Genomic DNA, 22,687 nt, shown 5'->3' on the forward strand with positions numbered 1-22,687 from the left:
AGGGACGTGAGGCGGAGCGAGAGGCGCCCATGGAGGAGCCAGAGTACTTCGGGGGCACCGCGGCGGAGTGGGGGGACGACACCGATGGAGGCGTGGTGAGAGCCGGGCGGGGCGGGAGAGCGACGGCTTGTGGGCCAACCGCTCCTTGGCAGGGGGAAGGAGGGGCCCTCATGACGTCATCACAATGACCATGACGTCATCACCATAGCATCATTCACCTTTTCTCCTCTTAGTCACAAGAATTTCTTCGTCTTGGACCTGCTTTTTCATTGGATAGGAGGAAAAAAGTTCTTATTAAAGTTTATAAAAGCTTCATATGCAAGTTTTTTAAGTTATAAAAAGTAGGAAATGAGCCTGAAACCAGCAGGTGCCACTGATGAAGGCCATTTATTTCTTGAGTTAGTAATTAAATGTATTTATAAATATTTCTTATTATTGCAAATGTTAATAAGTATTAATTTACTAATTAATTTAATTAAATAAATAAAAAACCAATTAATAAATTGTAATAATTAGTTAAATGAAAATCACTTAATTAATTGTAATAGTTAAATGAACACCAATTAATTACTATAATTATAACAATTAATTAAATAACCATCAGTTAATTAATTGTAATAATTTATAATTAATTAAATAAACATCTAATTAATTGCAATAATTTAGAACTAATTAAATAAACATCAACTAAATAATTGTAATAATTTATAAATACATTAATTTTATTTATTATTTTATTAATTTATTACTTCTTAATAATCTATTGTTTTTAATTATTTTGATAATTCTGAATTTAATTCTTAAAAATTATGAATTGATCTTGAAATATGCATGTAAGATGTAATCTCACAGGGGCCAATCCTATCCAGCTTTCCAGTACTGATGCAGCCACAGTGCTGTCCTGAGGTAAGGGGAAAATGTTCCTTTCTCTTGAGGCCTCCATGATTGTCCTACCACTACAAGGATGCATTTCATGCCCATTGACACAGCTGCATCAATGCAAGAAGGTTGGATAGGATTGTTCCCCCAGTCCTTTTTATTTGTTGAGTCTTTAACTACAACTCAGAGCTTTACTTCAACCCTTGACCATTTGGTTGATGAAATCATATGAAATGCAATTGCCCTTTATGGTAGATTTCTAGTGGGTTGTTATGATAAATGCCTATTCTGGTTTTTATTTTAATGTGAATTATTTACAGTCAGGCGCCGCTTAATGATTGACCGCATATATAAGTAATATATAAATAAATAATGAGGCAATCATGTCTCCCCTAGCCTCCAGCAGAGTGTCTGTTTACACAACAGAGAGGCTCTTAATGCAAAGAAGAGGCAATACATCTCCAGCAGTGTGTGCAAACAGCTAGTGTCTGACAGGGAGTGTCTGTTTACACAACCAAGGCAATAGATTGGACTGAATGTTCACTTAATGACCTAATTGCATAACAGCAAGGATCGGAGAATGTATCCCCGTCAAGTGGCGCACACCTGTATTCTGTATACACCTTTACATTCTTTTCCTAACCTAATCAAATGGGTTAATTTCACCATAAACGGTATCCTCTAGATTTCTGTAACCAATCTTTTATAAGAGCCTCTTGATTTTTTTTTTAAACCCCCTTTTATGAGCAATTTCTCTTCTGGCATTAAAGAGTAAGCTGGGTAAGGCTGCAATCCTTTGCATACTTACCTTAGAAGTAAGCCATCTTGAACACTATGGGAATTACTCCTACATAAACATGCATAGAATTGTGCTGTCATAGTTCTTAGTGACTCTCAATTATTGAACTATCTAAATGTCCTCAAGGTAACATTAAAGGAAGATTGACTGGCACTCTGTCTCTGGCAACTACCATTGCCTGCCCTTGGAAGATCTGACTTTTTATTTATTTAAACATCCATATGTAGTTGAAGTCACCTGCCTTTGATTCAGAACATTATCAGTGTAAATCTGAAACAATCACTTTCCACCAGTCAGTGTCAATTTATCAAAAGAATTGTTGACAGTCCTACAAGATGTAATCATTAACCCCATAATCCTGTACATTAAAGAGTAAGACCCATTGAAAGTGGTGGGGCACAGGTATGAGAGCTGTTCAGGTCTGTTTGGAAGTGAGTTCCTCAATGGCAGGGTTACTCTGAAAAGGCCCGCTCTCTTGTGCATGCCAGCTGGAGCTCTGTCAATGGCAGGCCAGAGAGCAGGACCTCTGAGACAGATGTTGGGGGCTAGCCAGATCTATGTTGGCATCTTTCAGTCTCGGAAGACTATGGTATCGCGCTCTGAATGGTGGTTCTGGAACAGAGTGTCCTCTCCAGTGCGCAGAGCCTGGGTAAAGTAGATGTGGAGGATAGACTGTTACCCATGCAGCAAAGCCCCCCTCTCCACATCGCTGAAATGGTCCAATGGAAAGGCAGACGCCAATATGGTTGGTTCCAGCGGCGTCGCAGGAGTTGCCAGAACGTGACTGTGTTCAGCCATGAACTGCCTCAGGGACTCCGGCTCCGGATTTTGCCTCGAGGTTGACTCCTGAAGCCTTTTCCACAACTAGATATAGCCACAAGGCAGTGGAGGTTTGGGATCAGAGTTTTCCTTCTCTCAGATGAGCTGCCTTCCCAGGCTGACGAGTCCCATCTACACGGTGGCTGTTTAGTCGCCTCTTAAAAGTACAGCCAAACTGAGGGCCTATTCTTATCCCCCAGCCCCCAGGGGAGTCGGATCTATATGGAAGAATGAAATCCTTCAGGTAACTTGGTCTCAGATTTTTAAGGGCAAAAAGGCCAAGACCAATACTTTGAATTGTATTGGTAACCAGTGTAGGTGGTTCAAAATACATTGTATATGCTACTGTTTGCCTTCCTGTAATCTAGTGACAGGATTGTGGGATAGTGAATGTATATGCTTTCTTTGAACTCCAGCGAAAGAAATATATATGTCACATACACCTACCTAGTGTACAGCAAGAGAAATAATGTTGTACAAACATTAACTGTTGCAATTTTGCTCTTTTAAGCAGCAAGATGATGAATATGGAGAAGAGGATGATGCTGAGGTCCAGCAAGAATGTTTGCACAAATTTTCCACCAGAGATTACATAATGGAACCTTCCATTTTTAATACTTTAAAAAGGTAAGTACTTGAAGTTTGGAGTGACGTGGGTAGAAGTCAGGACTTTGGAAAAGGTATCTAGTTTGTTGAACATTTACCTTGAGATTGGTTACTACTTCACAGTTTGTCTGAAATAAAGTTACCTGAATTTTTTCATAGGTATTTCCAGGCAGGTGGCTCTCCAGAGAATGTGATCCAGCTCTTATCAGAGAACTATACTGCTGTTGCTCAGACCGTAAATCTGCTGGCTGAGTGGCTCATTCAAACCGGTATGTTACCAATAATTTTTTCTGTAGCTGCTACTTTTCTGCAAAACCTTATCCCAGAAGTGCTGCTAATACAGCCATACAGTACAGCAGTGGTTCTCAAACTTTTAAGCACCAGGACTCACTTTTTGAAATGACAATTGGGACCCACCAGAGTGATGTTATTAACATGGAAATGATGCCGTGGCTGGAAGTGACATCGTCAAGAAAGAAAAACTTTAGTACCCCCCATATGATCAAATCAATTAAGTAAATTAAAAGTTTCCAATAAGCATAAGTTTAAAAATTTATTTAAAATAAAGAAGAATCCTCCCAAGCTGTTGATGATCCATTTAAAACAAATTCCTCAAACATCCCAAAGGCTGCAATCCTATCCATACTTACCAAGGAGTAAGCCCATTGACTGTCATTGTTTAAAGCATGTACATAGTAGCCAGTTTAAAAGTACAGATCTGTAACATTTCCCAAATGCAGTCATATATCATGGTAGCATCAAGTCAAAAATATTAAAAATAAAATACACATTGGAATGAATGGGAACCCACTTGATATTGGCTCGTGACCCACCTAGTGGGTTCCTACCCACAGTTTGAGAAACATTGCAGTACAGTATATGGAGTTATATGCTGATATACGGAGTATATGCTGATACAGTTTATGCAGTTTTATCTTCCTTTTTAAGAGTAACTATAGACCATTTCCTTTCCAGGCTTAACTCCTTATTGGCCACTCAAAGACAATCAAACAGAAACAAACACACACACAAGACTACTCTTTTAGTTTTTGGAAACAGTTGCTGCACTGTAGTGGCTGTGTTTGCTGGTAGCTGTTACTTTAAGATGCAAATAGAAACATCACATGAGAGCTGTCATGCAAAATCAAATTACTGTAAAATGAACACCTCCTGATTGTAATTGCCTTCTGGTTAAATTTGGTAGATGATGTGTACTGTTTTGTCCTGAGGTATATGAAATGTGTTAGGAAATGTTAAAGAGCTGCTGCTTGACAGAGTTTCGTTACTTAACAATGACCTCTCTCATTGCAGGTGTTGAGCCAATTCAGGTCCAGGAGACAGTGGAAAACCACTTAAAAAGCTTGCTTATTAAACACTTTGATCCTCGAAAAGCAGATTCCATTTTCACAGAGGAAGGAGAGGTAATGCATAGAACTTTAATTCTACCAACTGTGAAAACCTGAAGCCTTACAAAATAAATGTTGGCTAAGGTCAGCTCAGTGATACAAACCTCCTTGGTTTTTACCATGTTGGGCTGCAGACTCTTCACTGGGGCCTTTGCTTTTCATTTTACAGATGAGGAAGAAGATAGTTTTGTAAACATCACCTAAGGCTGCTTCATCAGTTTTTTCCAATGTGGAGATAAATAATATATTTGTATGCATTTTAGTCAAAGTGTTGCTCTCACTGGGTACACAGACCAGGAAGCTACTGCGTTTAGTAGTTCGCCAGTCTGGTTATTTGTAGTGGAAGGTTTTCGTATTGCCATTTATACATTACTTCCTTTTTCTGTTATGGCGTGATTTATGATCTCCAAGGCGCAAATTCCAATTTATTTTTTACTGGGCAACAGTATCTTTCCCATGGGTATTTCAAAAGCTGTATCGAAGACTTGGACTAGTTTTTTTGACCCATCAAACTATGTTATTCTGTTGTCAGACCCCAGCATGGCTTGAGCAAATGATAGCGCACACTACATGGAGGGACCTCTTTTACAAACTGGCTGAAGCTCATCCAGACTGCCTTATGCTGAACTTCACTGTTAAGGTAATTAATACATAGTTTAAGTCAACTGGAAGTAGTTCCTGCGACTGTCATGCTAGGGAGAGAGAGAAAGCGTAGTTGACAGGATACAGAGTGCTTTTGTCGGAACAGCATTTGTTATCTTATTTCAGAAAGCCTTCGACATCTGATAGAAAGTACAATGTCTGCTTTTTAACAATTGTTTTATACTGCTGGTTTTATTGTTGCTGGTCTTATTGTTTTATTGTGTATTATCAATTTTATTGTATTTTTATAGTTTTATATATTTGTATGTATTTTAAGTGATATTGGCTGCCTTGGGTGCCCTTCAGGGAGAAAGGCGGATTACAAATCTAATTAATTAATTAATATGTTATGCATAGGATGCTAATTACAGATTGTCAGTTAGTCTCTGCTTCCTTAACCTTCCACAACTACAGGTTGGACCTTGGTACCCACAGGGGCTCTGTCCCTGGACCATCTGCCAATACTGAGACCCACACTCTGGATGCAACTGGAAGTGCCTCCTGGTCGCATCCAGAGGTATTCTGAGGCGCAGGGAGGCCAAGCATGTGCAGCAGTTCTGTACATCTTAAATTGCAGGGGATCAGGGCAAATACGTTGAGCACAAATTCAATAATTTGTACCAACACTTGGGAGAGTAAGATAATGTTATAGTTGTTCATCTTGGTTGCCTCTCCTCTTCAGTCTAAATTTAAATTCTTCATTCTTAAAACACAGATGTAGTTACTAGTTTGTTTCCGTTTCACTCCCATTGAATGCAGAGGTATCTATTGACATGCACATGGATGTTCTGGTGGGCCTGAGTTTCTCTGTGTTATATGTAGTGTTGCTGTTGTCTCAGCTGCTGCTGTTGTTACAGCTTATTTCTGATGCTGGATACCAAGGGGAGATAACCAGTGTGTCAACTGCATGCCAGCAGTTAGAGGTCTTTTCTCGAGTACTACGTACCTCTCTAGCTACAATCTTAGATGGTGGGGAAGAAAACTTGGAGAAGAATTTACCTGAGTTTGCTGTAAGTCCTGCCTTGAGCCTTTTCCTTTGTTTTGTTTTCTCACTACAATGCATCCCATATCCAAAAGCATCTGATATGGAATAGGTATGAGGGGCTCTCTTGCCTGGACCATTTCCCAGGATCCAACTACTACTTGAACATTACTGTACAATATGAAGCTTAGTCAATAGGTGGGGATTAGAGGGAGAAAAAAAGAAGAAAGGGAAGTTGGAGCTTGTCATAAAGTCATGGCATATTCACCTGGTACTCCAGAATTAGTAGAGAAATGGGCAGGGAAATTATTTCTCCCTCTAATCCCCACCCATTGACTAAGCTTCATATTGTACAGTAACATTCAAGTAGTAGTTTATACAATATTCACTGGGATATTTTTCTTATTAATAAATAGCTGTAATTATGAAGGACATAGTGCTAGCAATATATTTTTAAGATTATTCACACGTGTAAATTATTGATCGTATTGCTAACATTGTAAATAAAGTTCCTTAATTTGCTTGCTCTCCCTTGCACCTCTATATTGCACCGAGCCATGGCACGGTAAGCGGGAGCGGTGTCGAGGAAGGAGCAGCTTCTTATTTGTTGCTGCCTGCGGAATGCAGCCTCTAAGACTCAGCCCACACAAAGAGCACTTCAGACATAAATCCTTCATTATTTCAGTCTGTATTTACAAGGTAACGGATATAACAGCAGCATAGCAAAGAAACATAAAGACAGCACAGCGTGCTATGTACATGACCACCTGCCTTCCCACACATGAGGGCTCTTGCAATCCTTTTAAAGCACTGTGCGTGAATTAGGAAGGGTGCTGTCTCCTCCTGATGCTAGCTCAACACCTGTTTCAATTAGTGAGCTCTCTATCCACCTGACTCTTGGTGATTCAGCATTTTACACAGCTTGGGCCCTACCTTATCCAGGCCAAATTTCCCCGGCTTGTTTTCTAACCCTGACAAGCGGGGAGGAGGTGTTCCGGGGAGGGGGGCCGGCAGGGGTGGAGAGAAAGCGGGGGGAGGGATGGTGGTGTGCCAGGGGCAGGGAGGGAGGCATTGTGGGGCTTACCTTACCCGGGAGAAGGGGACAAAAGTCCATTCTCCTGAGGTGCCTCCCGCGGTAGTCCAAGGTGCACAGGATCCAGCATCAGGTCTTCTCGGTGCTGGCGAGCCTGGCTATCCCAGGCAGCTCAGAATTGGGCTGCTAGCTAGTAGGCCAAAATTGGGGGGAATCTCATTAAACTTCAAGGTGGAGGCTTTTCTCACCTTTTGCAAATGGTAACAGAGCATTATTTTTAAAGAAAAACCAAAAATAAAGAGTGTGTTTACTTTCATAAGGCATTCTTAGTACTACCTTATGACAAACTAAATGTGTTGAAAGGACACCTTTTTTAAAAACTAGCTGATAATTTGTGTATCATTATGTTTGCAGAAAATGGTGTGCCATGGAGAACATACTTACCTCTTTGCACAAGCTATGATGTCCATATTATCCCAGGAAGAGCAGGGTGGTTCTGCTGTACGCAGGATTGCTCAGGAGGTTCAGCGCTTTGCTCATGAGAAGTAAATTCTTGCTATGTTAATTCGCTTAAATTTAACTCCACTTCCCCTCTACTCCTGGTCAGCTTGAAAAGGAAGCTAAGCCTGTTCCACTCTTGCAGTTTATTTTGAGAGATTGTCCCAAACTGAAACTGACAGGAAAAATAGTGCCCAAATATTGGTAAAATGTCAGGCCAGAAGTCATTATATTTTCCCAAGGGAATCCTGGTAAAATAAATCATCCTGACTTGGATGTATCATAGGGAGTGCCTTAAATCTGTACATCAGCATAAATGGAGGCTTAGCGAGTTTTGACACTCAATTCAGAATGATTCAGAATCCTCAGCCATCATGACCCATTCTAAAATAAGCTGGGAATACTTCCCCCCTGCATCAGGTTTAAACAATGAGAGCATACAGAGTGGCATGCTTGGTAGCTGCTACACAACTATAGAACTGCCTGTTGTTGGATGGCCAATTTGGCCTGGCATCTTTCAGACATTTTGTAAGACCTTTTAGTTTAAATTGGTGGTTGATCACTGAGATTATGCAGATCTGGTGCTTTTCTCTCCTATTTGGGTGCATTCTAGAGCCCTTTGGTTATTTTGCATCTGTTCAATTTTTAAGCACTTTAAGCACTGTATTTTTTTAGGTCTTTAAACCTAAAACCTTAGTATCTGACATGATATAAATCTAAATGTATATAATACAGTAATATACGTGAATTAACATGGTAGTCAAAGGATGTAAAATTTTACTTTACAAATTTTACAAAGGATGTAAAATTTGACATTAGAAAGGATGTAAATCATGTCTAATTAGCCCAAGTTAGATTCTAGTAGGACTCGCCTGTCAGCCCCAAACCCATTCTGAAGGATACTACTCTGAAGTCTCTTTGACCTTTTTTAGCATGCCCAGTAAGATGCCCGCAAGATTTGGAAGATGGTTCACTTATTGTCTGACTGTGTAGCATTTTTAGCATGCCCAGCAAGATGGTTCACTTATTGTCTGACTCCTTACTTCTGTAGTCAGCTTAAAATTCACTCTCTTTTTGTTGTTGTTTTTTCTCTTTTACATCTTGTATAGAGGACATGATGCTAGTCAGATCACGTTAGCTCTGGGTACTGCTGCCTCATACCCCCGAGCCTGCCAAGCCCTTGGTGCCATGCTATCAAAAGGAGCCCTGAACCCAGCTGATATTACAGTCTTATTCAAAATGTTCACAAGCATGGATCCTCCTCCAGTAGAACTGGTAAGCAGCCATCTTTCTTTTGAAGAAGTCTCCTCTTGTGTTTTACTTCAGGAGCATCAAGGTTACAGTCCTGCTGTATCCTTTTAAGAAGAGAACCCGGGTGGTTGAATCCTGCCCTTTGTGTTCTGTGAATTAAAATTCCTTCTCTTCATGGAAAGAAAGTTGCGCTCATGAAAGAGATCCTCTCTGAGCACAGCTCTCCTTTCTTGAATGGAAGGAGCTTTCATTCATGGATTGCCAGATAATCATTCAGTCCAAGTTAATGTACAGGCATTCCCCCATGTGGTTCCAGAACCCCCCTGTGGTTAAGTGAAACCGCGAGTACGGGTGAATGCTTCCCCCCACCCTCCAAAGCCAAGAGGAGATCTGCTCCCCTCGCCTCCAGAGGGTCCTCTGAGCCCTTGAGCTAAGTCACTTCCGGTTTATCTGTGAAACCAGAAGTAATGTTTTTAATGCCTTAAAAGGCATTGGGAGGCCTGGGGAATGTTTCTGGGATATGGCTCATGGACCAGGGTTTGGCACCCGCTGCTCTAGATAGTAATGAATGGTTATAAACAAATGGTATGTTCTTAGTCTCTTTGTCCTCCGGGGTGTTTTTCAAAAAAAAACTTCTCAGTGGTTGTAGGGGGAGTCTTTTTGTGCATGCATGCGCGTAAAATCAAAAATTTAAATATTTTAAATTGACAGTTTGAATGTCATGATTCACAATTAGGCTTCATACTACATCTGAGCGATGAGATCTGTTTTCTTGCCAACAGAACAAAGCGTCTTATCTAAATTCAGTATTTTGTTATGTTTTAAAACATGATTTTGCACAGGTTAACTCATGTCATTCTTTGCAGATCAGAGTTCCTGCTTTCCTGGATCTCTTCATGCTGTCACTGTTTAAGCCTGGTGCTAAGATAAACCAGGACCATAAACACAAATATATCCATATTTTGGCATATGCAGCAAGTGTTGTGGAAACTTGGAAAAAGGTAATCTTGGGAGAGCACAGTTCTGCTGCTTTAGGAGTTAGATTGTACATTTAAAACAAGATGAGGAAGATGAAAGATGATTGTTATGCCATTAAGTTGTTATTTAGAAAAAATAAACTTTTTTCCAGAAAGAGTTAAACATGAAAAGCTTTGTATTTAACAGAGCAATCTTGCAAATGTTTAAAGCACTTTCCATATACTTTAGCTGTAATTATTTCAAAATTCTTGCATGGTTTGACCAAAATTAACATCCCCTTTTTATAGTTGGCAGACTGAGCTTGAGTATCTTGCTTGAGCCGCCTGAATGACTTTTTGGTTAAGATTGTGATGGCATATCTGCCATATATGCCTTGAATATAGGAGGCTGCCTTTGCCTGAGACAGACCATTGGTCCATCTAGATCAGCACTATGTTTTTGATTGAGTGGCAGCAGAAACCTCTAGAGTTTCAGAAAGGAGCCTTTCCCAACCCTAAGCAGGTTCTCTGTCACTAAATTACAGTCCCTCCCTTTCCTTGCTTTTCTTCTTTGAGTATGGCAATGCTGCACAGTAGATGACTTATAGACTGAATTTTGTAAGGTCATTTAGGTATGTAGGTGTAATTGCTAGTCAGACCTTAGGAAGCTCCTTAGACCAGGTGAGATGATTAATTGATCCATCTGGGTTAGTGTTGTATACACTGACTGGCAGAGTCTCTCCAGGATTTCAGATGGGGGAACTTTCCCACCTTTATCTGAAGATGCTGCAAATTGATGCTGGAGACCTTCTGCATGCAAATCACATCTTCATCACCCGCTCCTTCCAGCCCTAAAGGGCCATAGTCCGTAGAAATGGATAGCAAGTATAGGCCCCATATCTTTCAAGATACAACTGGATAGTGCTTCACTATCAGAACAGTGTTATTGCATTTTTTTCATGGTATTGGGAATATTTCTGCAGAGTAATGAGTTAATCTAGTCTGTGGACTAACTCAAGTGAAATGCATGTAAAGAAATAAAGTATGTTCACTTTTCAGAAAAGTTGGCAAAATGGTCTGTAGTAAGTTTCCTTTCCTAACAGTACAAGCCTATGCACAATCCTGTGGACACTTCTGAGTATTTTGTTCAATGGAGCTTACTGAAAAGTGTGAATAGGATTGTGCTGTCAAGCAACTAAAAATGCATGCATTTTTTTTTGCCACACAACCCATATTTTTTTAACAGAACAAGAGAGTCAGCATAAATAAAGATGAGCTCAAGTCCACTTCAAAAGCGGTTGAGACTGTTCACAATCTCTGCTGCAATGAGAATAAAGGAGCTTCTGAACTTGTGGCAGAACTGAGCACCCTCTACCAGTGCATCAGGTAAGTACCTTATCAGATGAAATTTTTGATGCATTTTCATAAGAGCAGAACTTTTATTAACCTGTGTTTTAAGAATGCACACAACTCTCTTCTGCATATAAAGTATTTCAGAGCAGCAGTGCAATGAAGCAGAGAAATCTGGAGGGCCAGTCCTATACCAATTAATATAGGAATCTTGCAGTTGTTGTCAGATCTGACCTATATTTGAAAACAATAACTGAACAAGCAAGTTTCTAGCCCTCAGGGTTGTAGAGAGAGGTTTTGGGTATGAGTGGGATGTGTTTTGGTATATGTTTCAAAGATAGCCCTGATGATCAGGGAGTAATGCAATTTAGTCAGCCCTGTACTCCCTTCAACTCTTCTGTATTCCAGCCTTCCTTCCCCAAGACTACTTATTTGTTTTGTTACAAATATATTTGTATTAAAATATATTCCCTGCCTTCCGTCCTACTGAAGCCATCAGGGTATCTAAATGTAAGTTTAAAACAGTATCTCGGGTCATATAATAAAATATGAAGCTAGTAATTTAAAGAACATTCAGATCAATCAAAAAGTCAGCAATTCAAAAGTTCAAAGCTCGGAACATGAATGGAAGTAGACACTACAGTAAAAAGAATCTGCAGAAGGCTAGCTGAGACAAAAATGTTTTCTTTGCCTGTCTGAAGGCTGGTAAGGACTAGGCCACCTGGACATCCTGAAGAAAGGGCTTCCTTAATTTCAGTGCCATTAGTGAGAATGTCTTGTCCTGCATCCACAGCAGCTACACTTCAGTCAAGAGTGGGACATGGAGTAGCACTTCAGGTGAGAAATGCAATAAACAAGCAGCTTTGTGTTGGAGAAGGTGGGTCACTTCATGCTGACAGGCTAGAAAGGTAGAGATGTAAAATTTCCAGAAATTTTGAAGCTCGGAAAAAAACCCAGTTTTTTCCTGGTTTTTTAGGGGAAAAAATGGAAATTTTCAGAAAAATTTTAAAAAATGCTACATTAGCACTTTTTTCTTTCCAGATTGAAAGTCATTCTGTTACTTTAGGAACATAAAATATGACTATGGACAATTTGACTTGGCATAAAATTATCACAACTAGCACATAACAACTAGTATGTGTATCCAAACAATGATTACAAACAGAATTTACTTTTTTAATATTTATTTGTAATTGTAACAAATGGAGCAACAGTTTCCTGAACTGTTTACTAGTTTATGTGGAATAGACAAAAAAACCTCCACAAAACAATTTTTAAAAATCCAGAAGTAACAATTATTAATATTTCCTCTTCACAGTATTAAATAAAAATAAAAAAACCCATTCTCCTAAAAAGAATTCAAGAGGGGGAAAGGGAGTGGGACTAAGTTTCAATTAATGGGCATGAAATTTAATCAGAATCATTTTCTGAACTGTAGTTACACAGGGATACAAAAATGAGGGTCAGAAAAGTTTTTCCCAAACTTTATGGTGGTTTGATATGAATTTGGGGTGCCGATTCCAAAAATGGCATCCGTTTTGCCCTATCACGTCTAGTTTTGGAGACACAGCATAGCCTCTTTAGTGAATGGTTCAAGCAGCTTCCTCATGAGGAAGCCATAGTGTAGGCTTCCTCATGAGGAAGCTGCTTGAACCATTCACTAAAGAGGCTGTGCTGTGTCTCCAAAACTAGACGTCGTAGGGCAAAACGGATGCCATTTTAGGAATCGGCACCCCAAATATACCCAGGAATTGGTGTAACGTTTAAGGAAGCAAAATGTGTGTTGGCCTGTGTTTTCAGTATCAGTTGGGCAGCCCAATCCTGAGCTGCCCGGAGCACACGGCTGCAGTGTCACCGAGAACTGCTGCCACTGCATCCTGTGCACCTCAGCGTGCTGCGGGCAGCACCTCGGGAGAAGGGGACTTTCATCCCCTTCTCCTGGGTAAGGAAAACAGCCTGGCAATGGGGCTACTCACTACAAATAAAGGCGATCATATAGGGCGCCGAGCCCTACACAAACGGACAGGATCCGGTGGAGCTGAGCTCCACCAGACCCGCCTCCTGCCTCCCCGCTCCCTCCCCCGGCATGCCTCCTGCCCACCCTCTCTCTGCCTCCAGCCAAAATTTTGGTGTACATTCAGATCTGAAAACTTCAATAGAGAGTAGATTAAAGCATTAATTGTGATTTGTTCAGGACAGACATCCAAACTCTGCAGTCGCTTTCCTGTATTTTTAGATTTCCAGTAGTAGCAATGGGGGTGCTGAAATGGGTTGACTGGACAGTGTCAGAACCCCGCTACTTCCAGCTTCAGACTGATCACACTCCAGTACACTTGGCATTATTGGATGAGGTAAGATTAGGGGCGTGTGCATCCTACACTAATGTCATAAATTCTATGACAAATCATACTTCTCAGGATTTTTGTTTGATATATTTTGTTTCTGCTGGTCCTGGGAGGGGACAAAGAGTTATGTAAAGCAGTGGAACACCAAAAGCTTGAAACTTGGGGGAGGCCATTGTTTTGCATAAAAGCGAATGTTGTAAGAATTGTGACCTCTGAAACCTGTATGAGATTCTGTACTTGTGTGGTACTTGTGCAGAATTGTGGAATGTACATAGGGCTGGTTAAGATTAATCAGAGTATTAAGGCCTCTAATTGGAAAAAAAAAATTGAAAGATTAAAAGTCAAAAATGTTTTTCTCCTGCACTTAGTTCTAGTTATTTGAGCATGATTTCCTCTAACCATGTTGGAAGTGTTCAGATGAAACACACAAACACTTCTTAAGACAGGTATTTACTAGCTGTAATGGGGTGAGTTGAGCTTAGTTTTAGACATTCATCAGAATGAACTCATAGAACAACTGCACCACCACAGAGCAAAGGTGAAGAAATCAAATTCTTGAATGTTCCCTTGTGTTTAACTCTTTGCAAACAGTAAAGTATATATAGGCCTGGGCTAGAAACTTTCTATCTGATATGCCATTTTCTACTTGCAGGCAAATATACGTGGGGGAGCATTCTAAAGTGGCCCGCTTACAAATTGCTGTCCTTCTACCATGACATTCTGCTGCATTTGTAGACCCAGTCTTTATCAGAATGCCTGGTTGTCCATTTGGTTGGTGATTTTAGAATTCTGGAGTGGGTGGCAGCGATAAGTATTCTGTGTTCGAATGAGGTGCCTCTTAATACTTGTCCCTTGACCAAGTGTATGTGTTACTAGAACTGCAGGGAATCTTTCTTATTTAGCTTCCGTCTTGCAGATCAGTACGTGCCATCAACTGCTTCATCCTCTGGTCCTGCAGCTTCTTGTCAAACTCTTCGAGACTGAACACTCTCAGCTAGATGTCATGGAGCAAGTGAGGAAAACTTTATTTGGGTTCTGCCCATGTCTTTGTCTCCTTTTTCACATCTGTGTTACAGAAATGAAATGTTTTAACTGTTATTGCTTTTCCCATGGAGTCCTGGCAACTGTAGTTTCCTGAAGCTGCTAAAATACTTTGCCCACTTGCACAATTGCAACCACCACAATTCCTTTCCAGAAAAGTAGATCTAGTCACCTGAATATTGAAATTCTTCTTTTTTGCAGAATTTGGTAGAGGTCCACAGGAAATACGTTGCAGAATTCTTGTAGAAAATGCCAATTGAACCCTGACCAGAAACTAGTGTGTGTTTTCTGTTTTAACACAGTTATGTGTTGCTTATCAGCAAAAAGTCTCAAAAAAGTTTACAAAAGTAAATTGAGCAGCCATTAAATCATCTTAATTCTCAAGCTTTCCCTACAGTTTCATCTTGCCTCTTCCTTGAATGAAGGATGGTCCTTGAATCTTGAAGATCTCTTTAGAGCAGATAGTATTGGAAGTAGTTAGAGATACTGGGGGAACAGTGATGTGTCAAGTTCTTTTCTCAGCCCTTGTCGTGCTGCTGTTGCCACACCAACCCTGCAGCTAGCTATGTGGAAATAGGCCCCTGAAAGTGTGTGGCTGAGGTCCTGACCTGGGTAGCAACAAAGAGTAACTGAAGTGAGCAGGAGCTTCTCCTTATCTGGATATATGATATCTATACCTTTTCACTCAGGTTTTGCTGCTGAATTCTGTTGGTACACATGGCTGCTGGTCCACATTCCTCTTTTGCTTCTGAGGTCGGCAGTGCAAAGCCAATGAAGCCATTCAGGAGGCCAGATGTTACCAATTGTAGGGTTCTTTCTGCAGAATGTTGTCCTGTAGTGTTCAATGATACACATTGTTATGTGTAGCAGGAGTTTGAGTCTGCATTTAAATATCCTGAAAAGAGATGTGCTGAAGCCCAAGCCTGTCTGAAAACCAGATAGTTGAAATTGGTTGGGTTAGTTAGTGTTGAAGGGAGGGGCTTTTGCATATTTTCAGAGGCTATTCACTCCAGATAGCCTACAACATGGAAAAATTGTCCCTGCCAGTAGAAAGACACGGGGAGCCTAGAAGCTGCACCCCAGCTTCAGAAACAGAAGGTCTGATATCACTGATTCCTGGCTCAAATTGAGCACTACAGTCTGTTCTAAAGGAGACGTAGAAAGTTGCATCTCTACATAACCATAAGTGGAGGATACATTTGTATTCTTCTGATGGGACCAAGAATAGTTTCTTTGTTCCTATATGTCCTCCTGTACATAGGAACTGGGAGGCTGTCACACTATGGTTAGATCCATAACAGCTTTGGAATATTTTCTCTTGTGCCCCCTCATGTCATTCCTCTGTTTTGTTAAGGTTAAGGAGGGTATAGTGGTGGTGGTGGAACCTTGGTTTCTTCCCAGTGTGAGCAGGGTGCACAAAACAGCATACACAGCAGAGTACTTTAAATGCAGCAGTTGTATTTTAGAGCAAGGGATATCACAAGTAGAGTAGTCAGTAAACAGTCCAAGTCAGCACGATGAGCAAGCAGTCCAGTGATAACAAATCCAAATCAGCTTTCCACAATACACAGTCAAAGTTCAGTCCACGGTCAGTAACAACATATATACATACATATATCCAGCCTCCACAGTCTTTGGCAGCAGTTCCACAGTTGTCTCCAACTACATTCCTACTACTGCACTGGAGGTTCATCAGACTAACCCTTAAGTAGTCCGATTGGCCAATCTGGGTAGGCTTGGTTACACCCAGGGTGTGGCTGTCGCAGGTGCTTGCTGATTCTGCCGACTCCAGCAATCTGCACCTGTCCCTGAACCAATTCGTTAGCTGTGTTTCTGGCTCTCCCAGAGCTAACATGTTTTTCTCCTCCCTCAGTATCCATGATTATCAATTGTTCCAAAACTTACAATTAAGTAACTATTTCACCGAGAATTATGCAAATTTGTATAATTATAGTATGGTCTCAGAGCACAATAGTATTTATTGACAGTAGACAGTAGGCAAGTTCACATACAGCTTAAATTTAATGGCATTCACTATTGTAAGATGTAATGATGCTGCCTAACAGATGAATGGAGGTTGGATCTGTTAACAGCTTTGAGTCATGATGGATAATTAGAACCTCATGTTCAAAGGCAGAATATGTCAGATAACCAGGTGCTTGAACCAAAAATATGACTGCCGTTATCTTGTGCTGCTTGTGAGCATCCCTTTAGTATGTAGAAAAGTAGCCACAGTTAAATATCTAGGACCTCCTATTTTGGGGGGGAGGGGGTTTGTTTTAGAAAAAGCAAGGCACTGCTGGAGGACAGTTGTCAGCTCTTTTCTTGTCCAGAGCAAGGAGAGAATTGGAAAGGTGCTTCAACCACAGGCAGTTGTTTCTGCTGTTGGAACATAGAGCTACTGGAGGCACCTGAAAGCACCTGTGCATGTTGACAGAGTTGCTGTGTTAGTCAGACCAAAGAAAGAATGCTGAACTTAGATGGGTCTTGATGGCAATGCACAAGATCCCTTGTTGATGGGTCTTACAAGGCTGTGCAGTTTATAATTCTTTGTTATAAAATTATTTCTCTGTTATAACACTATAAGATGTGTTTTTGGACTGAATAGTGTCTATGTTTAGCTAATTAAGCATCAATCACATTGTCTCATCTTTGTTCTTTCAGCTAGAATTGAAAAAAACCCTTCTAGACAGGATGGTACACTTACTGAGTCGAGGGTATGTCCTTCCAGTGGTCGGCTACATTCGCAAGTGTCTTGAGAAGTTGGACACCGACATTTCTTTGATCAGATACTTTGTGACTGAGGTCAGTGACTACCTGTACAGCTGGTACGTAGAATACGGTTTTTGCATATTGGTTTCATGTGCCTTGGCACGTTAGTCCAGGAGACCTCCAATTATGTGGTGATTCGTTTGCGCTCCCTCTCTCTATATAAATGTATTTATATATTTTATATCTTTATGCTGTTTACAGACTTTCAAAATGCTTACAATAAATCAGATAAGTAAAAACAAAGGTCTAAATATTTAAAAAAAACCAGAAGAATAAAAGTTTTATTTTATTCCTAAATGTTTAGAAAGTTGACACCAAACAGGTGTTTTTGGGGAAGCAATTCCAAAGTTGAGGCACCACCACAGAAAATACTGTATCCCCTCAGTTACCTCTGCCTAGTCTCTGAAGCACCTAGATCAGAGCCTCAGAAGATCATCTTCAGGAAAAGGTTCATACAGGACAAACTTCAGATACTCTGGTCACAAGCTGTTTATAGCTTTGTAGCACTAATCCCGCACATTAAACTGCACCTGGAAACCAATATCGGATGTTATTGCAGTAGTTGTTAATAGTTATTATTGTTGTTTGTTGAACCTAATATCAGCAATACATGTACAAGTCCCAGTTCACAATCTGGCAGCTTTATTCTGACCCAGTTGAAGTTTCTGAATGGTCTTCAAAGGTGGCCCCACGTATATTGCATTAATAGTAATCTAACCAACAGGAACACTACCAGAGATTGGATTATTGTGACAAGGCTAATTTTGCTAGTTGTGATCAAATCTTTAAGAGCTGTAAGGCCCACTTTGGCTGCAGAATGATAAAAAGGAAAACGTCCAGAGTGGTGCAAAACACAGCTTATGCAACACATTTATAAGCTGACTTTTCACCAAGAGGTAATTCTTGTATGAATAGACCTGCTCCCTGGGCACATGAACTCTGCTCTTTGCTTCCTTTACTAAAGCAGTGAGGGTGCTTTAATTAATCATGTCTGCACCATTTTGAATTTTTGCCTTTTTTGGTTTCTTATTTATCACCCTCCTATATTACTTCATTATTTAGTGGTTACCCCTTACTTATATCTACTTTGCCTGAAACATCAGCAAGTTGGTGTGCTCCACTTCATGGTTCAGTGTGCTTGCATGCATACAACCTGTGTTCAGAATTGCAGGTGCATGTGCAAGATTCTGCTAACTGCTTGTCTGATTTCAGAGAGGAAAAAATGAATGAGCCAATGTTTTTGGTGCTCCACTTAGAGGCATGATAACTGAAGTCTTCTAATATCTGATGTTCCTTCAGGTGCTGGATGTGATTGCCCCTCCATATACCTCTGACTTTGTGCAGCTTTTTCTTCCAATCCTGGAAAATGACAGCATTGCAGGAACTATTAAGACAGAAGGCGAGCATGATCCTGTCACAGAATTCATAGGTAAAATGTTTCCCACATAAATCTGTGTGTGCAGGTTTGAGTAGCCAGTCAATTTGCTTGATTTACATGAAGGACAGTGGGTTCCTGTAACCAGAGGGCTTTTGAATATAGAGCTTCCTTAAATGCTCCTCATCAGTGTTGCAAGACTGAGCAGCTTATGCTGTTTTGCAATAATCTGTTCAAGGTCTTGGCCTAGACTTGGCAGTCAGCAGTGCAGGAGAACAAATGCTGGCCTGCAGCAGAGATATAAACATTTTAAAGCTATAATCTACAAATGTTTGATATGCTGGCAGGTAACATTCAGGAGTTGTTATGCCTGGGCTAACTAGAACTTTTTGTGGCACAAGCTTTTGTAGACAAGAGCTTATTCATTAGGTGCATGCTGTGGACAGTGGGGGGACTGTGTGTGTAGGTCCAAGAATGGTAGAAAGAAGTTTTGCAAGGTGAGATTTAAAAAATACGCCCACATACTGAAACCAGGGAGAACACGTTAATCAGTTTGAAGTAAGCCAGATTCAGTCACAAGTGTTATATAATGGGGTCAACATGTCTTGTTTTCTGTTTTTCTTTAAAGCTCATTGTAAATCAAACTTCATCATGGTTAACTGAACCGAGGGAAAAGGTGCCAAATAATGATGCCATGGACTCTCTGTGCTGCGGTGTAGAATAATACCAATGGCATTGAACAAGGCAGAAATCACGGCTTCTTGAATCGTGTCAGGCAAAGTTGTGCTGGCGGGCTTGCGGAACCTAATCCTACTCCTCTAGGATGGAGTCTTTGTTATGACTTCAACTGCAGTCACTGATTTGCGAGCCTCCAAATCTGAAGCATTTAAGAGAGCAGCATCCTTGCTCTTGATTCCAGGTGCATGTCCTGTAGTTTGAACAGCAAAGCGGAAAGAATATGATTCAAAAGGTTATGGTGTTACTCCAAGAGATGTCTTTGGGAGAGAATGTGTTCTTTTAGCATGTGATTTTTTTGCTTTCAGTACATAGAATTGATTCTATGCTACGATTTCAAACAAAGAATTTCCTCCACAACACCATGAAGTGCTTTTTTAGTGAATGGAAAGATGTTGCAACATTATTTGTCTGATCTACCACCCCTACCATATGAATTCTTGTGAATTAGCAGTTTGTTGTCAGTTACAGAGAAGTATTGGAACCCTTTTGCTTCCCATTTTATTCCCAAGAATAGTTGTACGTTACTTTTTTAAATGTTTGCTTCTGCAAAGCTTCTGCTATGAATCACAAATTGTTTTTACTAATTCTCTGCAGCTTGTGGTGAAGAGCCACAGACCTTTAGTTCTTTTGAAAAAGTTAACCATTGCTGGTAAGTTTCATTACCATGTAAAATAGATATTGTTAAATATATCAGAATGCATAGAGCCAATGTAATACTATATAACTTTCAGTCCTGTCGTCTCATTTATGTAGGATGAAAAAACCGTGACAATATATAATTTTTAATAAATTCTTTTTGAGGATAAAGAATGTTGCTTAATTTTGTAAAATCTGTTATTAACTATCATAGTTTCAAGGTGAACATAGATATTTTGTGTGTGTGTGTGTATAAGGTACAGTAAAAATACACTGCATCTGTTAGTTCACTGAAAGTATTATTTGACCTGAACATTTAGAATAAAAAAGTGAAAAAGGTGCCTTGAGAAGTGGAGAGGGGAGGGCAATTGCTGTCATATATGTGGTCAGTCACTGATCAGAACATCAATAAGCAATGCACACCTGTAGTAAAAAGAAATAGGAGCAATGTTGCTTATGATTTGGCTAGTGTACCATAGCGTAGCACCAGTGTCAGTACATCAGAAGCGTGCAACTGGCCATTTTGATTGTTAAACCAGCATGCCTGTACCTGCAGGCCTAGTTCAGTGGGTTTTAATTATGACCAATTTCCAATGTTCTTTTAAAAACTTATTGTTCACCTCCCCCTCCCAAGGATTAAAGAGTTACCTCTATGCCTGTGGGTGATCAGACCACAGTTCTAACTAATGGAATCTTACAGAAGGGGACTACAATGGCCAGACTGAAATGCTTGCAGAAGCTTTTATTTTTAAACAACACATTTATGATAAATGTTACACTGAATGCTGTATAATCACAGAATAATAGTTCTTACAGCTAAGCATTCATACTCCCACAAGCATGCACAACTACCTGTCCAGGGTAGCTTAGGTGTTGGAAAGAAAGCAGGGATGGCAGCCACAATTTTCAGCTTCCAGATGTGCCTTGTTGCTCTTCTTTGCTGGTGTTTTGAAATTTGCCTCCAACTTACATAGTCCTTTCCATCATAATCCTGGAGTTGTTGATCAATATGTCTGCTTAGTAACAACATAGGGAGGAGATGCTGGGGGATGGCATAGATGTTTACACGTCTGAAAAGTCCCATCTGGGAATTGAATGGCACCTTGCTGATCCACTCCTAAATGTGTTTTGATAGTCTGAACAATGCTGTTCAAGTAATGTCAGAAATGGTACATGTTCAATACAGAGTCCTCTGTAAAGCTTTGATTCACTCCTCTATGGGTGCCATTTCCCATAATCCTCTTTTCAGTCTTGCCTTATGAAATTGAATACACTTTGAAGCAAAACCCCACTCTTCCACTCATTCATGCTGATTCATGGCATACATAATAGCAGTTATAAACGTTTGGCTCAGGTGAGCATATTTTTCAGTCATTACAAAACCATGAGGGATACTGGTGGTTCTAGTACACGGCCATGGTTTTTCCAGTTCCATATCACCTGGTGGTTTCATATAATATCTGTATCAGCAGCAGTTGTTGGTGTCATGAAAGTTTTCAGTGACATTCTCTTCATTAGTTGGAGCGTCATATGATACTCCAAGAATTTTGCCAGTACCATTTCAACTCTTGACACCCTGAAGATTCTATCCTAGCTGCATCTTCACCATCCCTTTGACAGACCCTTGTCACTTTTTATGTCATTGTCAACCTGGTGATACTGTAAACTGTGACAGTGCTCTTAACTGAAGAATAAATTCCATTAGTGGAAGACAAACCTTTTAGCAACAGCCTCCAGAAAAGATGAAGTGGAATATCTAGCAGTGATTTTCAACCTTTTTCACCTCGTGGCACACTGGCAAGGCACTAAAATGGTCAAGGCACACCATCAGCTTTTTGACAATTGACAAGGCACACTGTGCTGTTACTGGGGGCTCACATCTGATGGTTCTATTGATAAATGACCCTCTCCCAAATTCCCACGGCACACCGGGGGTCCATTCGTGGCACACAAGTGTGGCACTGCACAGTGGTTGAAAATGGCTGTCACCAAAGAGGTGAAAGTGCCACCAAAGAGGTGAAAGTTGGTAGGTTCTCGGCATTGATTCCTTCAGCATTTTGCTGAATTATTTGTGTTGCCTGGAATGAAGACAAACTTGGAATTCCTCAGATATGAGCTGCCTGTGCAACCACTCCCCCCTTCAGCAGCTTTTAATGTGGAAAAGAAGGCTGCCCTTGACTCATTCAATGTAAAAGCAATCATCTTATTGACTCAGCATTCATTCTTTATGATGGATTTCTTTCATCACATTGAGTAGGTTCATTCAGGAATGTTTAGCCAAACTTGTAAGCATGCTCAGTTCATTCAAGGCACTGGAAAAGTCTGTGTTGCACTTGGAGTGTATGAACTAGAACAGTAGTCTTCAACCTTCTTTGTGCCACAACACCAGTAAATAAAGTATGAGACTGGGGACCCACCGTTGTTCCCATCACCACCCCAGACACTATCTGCCCACTCCTTGCCCCATAATTCCCTCCCAGCACTGTTCAATATAACCAAATATTCTTATTAGAGAGGGCAGGAAAAGTTACCATCAAGCCTGGCACTAGTGAAAGCTGT

At 40.4% G+C, this 22,687-nt stretch overlaps 1 protein-coding gene across 5 annotated transcripts; it reads left to right on the top strand.

The window, feature by feature from the left end:
* NELFCD (negative elongation factor complex member C/D) lies at positions 1-20,287 on the top strand. Of its 5 annotated transcripts, none has more exons than XM_066624204.1 (15): positions 1-95; positions 3,009-3,124; positions 3,263-3,372; positions 4,415-4,524; positions 5,042-5,149; positions 6,009-6,161; positions 7,581-7,711; positions 8,774-8,939; positions 9,782-9,916; positions 11,118-11,257; positions 13,458-13,572; positions 14,483-14,578; positions 17,272-17,412; positions 18,679-18,808; positions 19,383-20,287. In XM_066624204.1, exons 1-15 carry the CDS (start codon positions 30-32, stop codon positions 19,415-19,417), a joined length of 1,752 nt encoding a protein of 583 aa, XP_066480301.1. In that variant the 5' UTR covers positions 1-29; the 3' UTR covers positions 19,418-20,287. The 5 variants fall into 5 exon arrangements, 4 of the variants coding, with proteins under 4 accessions (XP_066480301.1, XP_066480303.1, XP_066480304.1 ...); XM_066624206.1 differs by having other exon boundaries at positions 3,012-3,124; XM_066624207.1 differs by having other exon boundaries at positions 1-92; positions 3,012-3,124.
* The last annotated feature ends 2,400 nt before the right edge of the window (positions 20,288-22,687 follow it).

This window comes from Tiliqua scincoides, chromosome 4, assembly GCF_035046505.1.
Source record: "Tiliqua scincoides isolate rTilSci1 chromosome 4, rTilSci1.hap2, whole genome shotgun sequence".
NCBI classification, from domain to species: domain Eukaryota; kingdom Metazoa; phylum Chordata; class Lepidosauria; order Squamata; family Scincidae; genus Tiliqua; species Tiliqua scincoides.

Excerpts from the sequence above, each read along its gene's own strand:
- NELFCD (XM_066624204.1), top strand. The coding sequence starts at position 30 with ATGGAGGAGCCAGAGTACTTCGGGGGCACCGCGGCGGAGTGGGGGGAC. Across the intron at positions 7,712-8,773 it reads CAGCGCTTTGCTCATGAGAA|AGGACATGATGCTAGTCAGA; the intron begins GTAAATTCTTGC and ends CATCTTGTATAG. Across the intron at positions 18,809-19,382 it reads TCCTGTCACAGAATTCATAG|CTCATTGTAAATCAAACTTC; the intron begins GTAAAATGTTTC and ends TTTTCTTTAAAG.